The 5,432-nt window shown below is 41.7% G+C and overlaps 1 protein-coding gene across 1 annotated transcript in view; it reads left to right on the top strand.

Annotated features, from left to right (window-relative positions):
• The first annotated feature begins 354 nt into the window (after positions 1-354).
• Positions 355-5,432, top strand: part of casq1a (calsequestrin 1a) — an 11,397-nt gene continuing 6,319 nt past the window's right edge. The window contains exons 1-5 of the mRNA XM_013912686.1: positions 355-871; positions 3,896-3,989; positions 4,152-4,252; positions 4,416-4,527; positions 4,778-4,851. Coding sequence (XP_013768140.1) covers positions 635-871; positions 3,896-3,989; positions 4,152-4,252; positions 4,416-4,527; positions 4,778-4,851 — 618 coding nt within the window. The 5' untranslated portion in view covers positions 355-634. The remainder of the gene's footprint in view (positions 872-3,895; positions 3,990-4,151; positions 4,253-4,415; positions 4,528-4,777; positions 4,852-5,432) is intronic.

Consider the following 5,432-nt stretch of genomic DNA (forward strand, 5'->3'; position numbering starts at 1 on the left):
CAGCACCCCCTCCTGATATGTACTTCTCTGTCCTACATCCATTATTTTTAGCTGGGATCCAAGCCTTCATCTTCACTTAATAAGGGAAAAGAATCCCTCATATTTGTACCCACCCCTAAATCCATCATATCAAAGTTCTTCATCACAAAACGGACACACTCACACACCTATGTCCTATTCTATATGATGCCTTCTCTCTTTGCTCACACACCTCCTTCCATCTCCACAGCTGTCTGTGTATGTTCTGTGTTGCATGCAGAGAGCAGGTTGGTCATCTCCCCCTCACTCCACCCTTTTTCACTGGTTCCTAACATACACTCAAGCACGCACACACACACAGAAAGCTGTCACCCCAGCCCTGCCTCATCTTCTCCATGCTTAATTACGTGCCACATAGGACCACGGTCACACCTATGTCAGACTAAGCCCAACCCCTCTTGCACCCTGAGCCCACTGCCAGTTGCCCATGTGGGGTTTTTAATAAGGTGGATGCAGGAGGCTGTCTTGCTCTCTTCTGGGTGACGCGGATTGGAAGGGGTTCTCCATACTTTCACCAAACTTTTTTTTTTCAATATTTTTCGCCCCTTTCATTTACTTTCTGAAACTGTAAATACATCCACATTAGAGAGGAGCCATGAAGTGGACCTGGGTGCTTGTAGTAGTCTTGCTGTCCTTTGGGAGCATTTCACTGGGCAAGGAGAGCTTGGACTTCCCTGAGTACGATGGCAAGGACCGCGTTCACGACCTCAACGCCAAGAACTATAAGTCCGTGATGAAGAAGTATGACATTATGGTGGTGTACTACCATGACCATCCCGGATCCAGCCGCGCCGCCCAGAGACAGTTCGATATCGAGGAGTTGGCCCTTGAGGTGGGTTAAGATAAGAACTGTGGATAGATGGTGATGAGGAAGCTGTAATATTGGTACTTTATTCATGAGCACATAGATGCTTTCAGCATATTTAACTGTGGTTTTAAAAAAAATGGACTGAATAAACTCATCTCCTGTCAGTGACTTGCAAAGAGGAAGTTATTATGGAGAACAGGAGATAAGGCGGTAGAAAATAGCTTTGCTGGATTCAGAAATGCTGAGAAGTGAAGTCCCAAAAATGTGTCACAAGCCTACGGTGTGTCGTCATGTCGACCACCCCGAGGCAAAGAGCTGAGCTGTGAGGACCCAAGGTATCATTTATTTTGGCAAAGGCTGAGCCTGTGTAGAGGATGTGTGTCTGTTTGTGTGCGTCTTTGTGTGTTACTGTGTGTGAGGCGAGCAGTTGATGCACTTAACACTCCCTCATCTGATTGCTCATCAGGCCTCACGCCAGCCTGGTTCACATTCCCATAAAAACACACTACATCCCTTTCCACACAAACCTTTCCACTTGTTTACTGTAAGTAAACAAGTGAAAACCACATTCCATTTTCCAAGAAAAGTTCAATTTATCACTTCAAGCAGCTGACTCCATGTTTGCAGACATGCTGATTATTTATACAGAGAGCAAAATTCATTTTTACACTATAACGATCACAGACACAATGCAGAAGTAAGAGGTGCCCAGAGAGCATTTGAAGACACACTTGATATTGTCTAAAGAAGCAGTTATTTGAGAACTGCACTGAACATTGCAGTTCTGAGAAACCAGGTTGATTTCTGATTTATGGCCTGCACTAGATCACGTAGCAACAGTATTTTATGGCATTTGGCATGGCTAATGTACAGTGTAATGTCAAGGCTGCTACCCCATATGCTTGTTGCATTATTGTAATTTGCAAGCCTGGTTTGTTGACTCCTAATTTTTTTATTTTTATGACAACTCTAGGCCAAAAAGGATCATATAAGGAACTCTCAACAGCCCCTAAAAATAAAAATTGTGACAAATATTCTGACTTTGCCTAAACAAATATAGCAGAAATTGTGTGCAACAGATCTCATCAGTAACCAAATCTCATGTGAACAAGACAAAGGAAAAAGGATGAAGGGCTAAAAAAAAACTAGTAATAAATAGCAGTAATGAGGAAAATATTAATAACAAATCAGACAGAGAGAGCAGGAGAGTGAGAGATACGAGAGAGGCTGCTCTCCTTGGCGAATCACATCAAGACCCTCTGGTGTCTGCGTATAGGGCACTGTTGCTCAGCCTTGGGGCTCCAGGCCAGCGCTTGAGGTACTGGCTCCAGTAGTGCCAGCTCAGCTCTGCGCTGACACATGCAGTACTGTACTTGTCAGCGGATCCCAGAGTATTGAGCATCACTGCCATCTCACCAAAATAGTCCCTGGGGCTGGTGTAGCTTCTGGTGCTATATTTATCCTGAGCTGCTTTTGTGGTGGGTTGAGCTCCGATGGCTTGTGTTTCTCCTTCTGAATGTATTTTGATTTACATTTAATGAAGCTTTATTTATAGTAAGAGGCAACTGCAAAAGGTGCAAACATTTCAGAGGTCAAGGAGCCCTGTGGGGGTTAGTGAAAGTCAAATGAAACATGACATTGTGATGGTGATAATTAAGTGCTTTCGTCCATGCCATTTGAACTTGGTTGATTTTGTTATTAAAGTGACCTCTCAGGTCTGTTACGAATGCTTTGTCAAGGGAAGCGCTGTAGACCAATGTAAGGAAAAGCACCTGCATTCTCCAGACAGATTGCAGGTGCTTTTACACTTCAACACTGAATGGCACACATGAAGGTGTACATGTCTTTCTTTGTTACTCTGCTCATCAAAATGAGCAGATACAGTCAGGTGCTGCACCAGCTGAATATCACTACAGTTCGTAACATCTCAGCCAAGAAGAAAAACTGAAAGAAATGTACAGCTGCAGTGCACGCAGACATGAAGCTATGAAATCCCACCCCAGATACTGAGCCTGCTGGTTTAACTTTACATGTAGTTGGGGAGGTTCAATTACTCTGAGCAAATGATCTCATCCATGTCACATCAAATACACATTCAGAACACCCAAGTTCCAAAAACAACTTTGCAGGTTTCAGATTAGGAGGAGCAGGCAGACATAGTTTGCTTTTCCTTTACATACTTTAACTGAAAGATATTTGCAAAAACAATTTATCTGGGTAAAAATAATGTGCTTTATTCAAATGGACATTTGGTGAAATTCACTACTAGGTACTACCAAAAAAATGTATACACATATATTTTTTGGGGAGGCTAAATATGTTTATAGACTAAATATAGCCTGTAAATATATGCCACAAAGTAAATGTGATATATACAACCATGAAGCATTAATCCATTTGCCTGTAAGAAGTTTTATTTTAGTCTGTGTAAATGCCAAAAGGGCACAGTCTGCAAAAAAGGTATAGTGCAATGAAGGGAATAAGTCTGTATGATGTGTAACTTAAAACTAAGCTGCAAAATGTAAACTATTTCACTGTGCCCCACTCATCCAAAACTCCAGTCAGGTTAAAAGAAATTCAGAGAATTATCTGCACAACAAACTGCAGGACAGCCTGGTTGGGCTAACTATTTATGCCAGTAAAGCAGCTGCTCAAGATTTCTGACACCAGTGTACATGTATGTGTGTGTGTGTGTCTGCAAGAGTTTGTGTGCACTGTTTACCCTTCAAATGCACTGAGACAGCTCTCAAACAACTTCCTCAATGCAGCTGAGCTGCAAGTGTGATGCTGTCATTGGTGGACCCAACTGTCAGTCACAAGGTTCAAGTTTCATACAGATTTAGAAAGTGCATAAGCGGCGCTCTGAAAAGCAGGCTTTTATGGTAATGAAACTACTGAGTGAGACAACTTTGTCAAAAGGTGTAAATAATAGTGTAGGGGTGTAATGGTGTAGCCTTCCAAATGAGTAAAACACACTATCCCACCACCCCACCCTTTTTTGTGTTGAACTAATAAATTGTTTAATTATTTATGTGCAATGTTTTACAGCTTGCAGCCCAGGTCCTGGATGAGTTTGAAGATGAAGATATTGGAGTTGGTCTCATTGATGCAAAGCACGACAAGGCTGTTGCAAAGAAATTAGGTAAATACAGCTGCAGGCAGTTGGTACATGGCTTATTGTGCAAAAGTCAGACTAGCCAAACAATCACAGTTAAGTTACTGTAACAGAAGTTAGCTAAAATATAATCTGAGCTAACCTGTTCAAAAGCCGCATGATTAAACACAAAATGTTCTTTCCCCTTAGGCCTTGACGAGTCTGACAGCATCTTCGTCTTCACAGACGATGAAGTCATAGAATATGATGGCGAGCTTGCAGCTGACACTCTTGTGGAGTTCATCTATGATGTTCGTGAGGATATAATCTCCCAGTTAATAGCCTGCCTTATTTTAGCAATAAAATCTCTAAATACTGATTTTTCTTCCTTTGAAGATGACCCACAGAGCTTTATTCCAGTTTATTCTCCTCTCTGTCATCTCTGTTGTCTCTCCCTTTTCTCCTTTTCCACAGGTTCTCGAGGACCCTGTGGAAATAATTGACAATAGTAAGGAACTAAAAGGCTTTAAAAACATCGAAGAGGACATCAAATTGGTGGGCTACTTTAAGAGTCACAAGTCAGAACGTAAGAATCCTGTGATACTGTAATGTCATGATAGCCTGTATTGTTTTTAGATAATTCCACATCAAGCAAATTAAACAGCATCCTAACTCTAGGATAATTATCAGAATGTTTTCATTGCAGTTGCTACTATTTGATTTAAGTGAGCACACAAAAACACCAGTAATGATGAGAACAAGAAGTCTACATTCTTAGATATTTCATACATATAGCAATCTACTGAAACAACTTGATGGATGCCTTTAAATTTCAGATTTTGAGGCTTATGCTGATGCTGCTGAAGAGTTCCATCCACACATCCTGTTCTATGCCACATTCAGTCCCAAGGTGAGTAATCAAAGTAAGTTACTTGAGGCTACTATGTGATTAGTCTAGTTTCAGCTTTCAGCACAACTGGTAAAGCTAAAGTCTTTTAAGCACTACGGATATGGGGATTGTTTTTGTAAGGATGATCAGACTCAAAAATTTAACTCAAACATAGAAACATTAAAATGAATTTCTTGGAAACTGTATATTTGCTTGCATGTTTTAATTAGCTGAAAACATTTTATTTTAAAAAGTGGCAGAGGGCCCAAGATTGAACTCTGAGGCACTCCATATTTTATGTATCCAGTTTTTATGTGCAACTATAAATACAAAAGCTTTCTAAAAAAAAAATCTGAAAAATATTTTAAACAAGAATTTTAGATTGCTCCTCCCCTTTTTTTCCTCCCCATCCCCAGCTGCCTCCCTCTTCCCGCTCCAACACACCCACCCACACAAGTAGGGCATTGGGGTGCGGGCGTGTCACCAGGGTGCAGGGGAGGCATTCCCCCCCCGTCCCCTCCCTGTCCCCTTCTGGCCACCTGTGCCTCAGAGCTGGCGGGCACGCCACTGCAGCCTCCTCTGGCTTCTGCTTCGTGGCTACT

Source organism: Pundamilia nyererei, unplaced genomic scaffold (genome assembly GCF_000239375.1).
Source record: "Pundamilia nyererei isolate P.nyererei 1_Seehausen unplaced genomic scaffold, PunNye1.0 scaffold00098, whole genome shotgun sequence".
NCBI lineage: Eukaryota > Metazoa > Chordata > Actinopteri > Cichliformes > Cichlidae > Pundamilia > Pundamilia nyererei.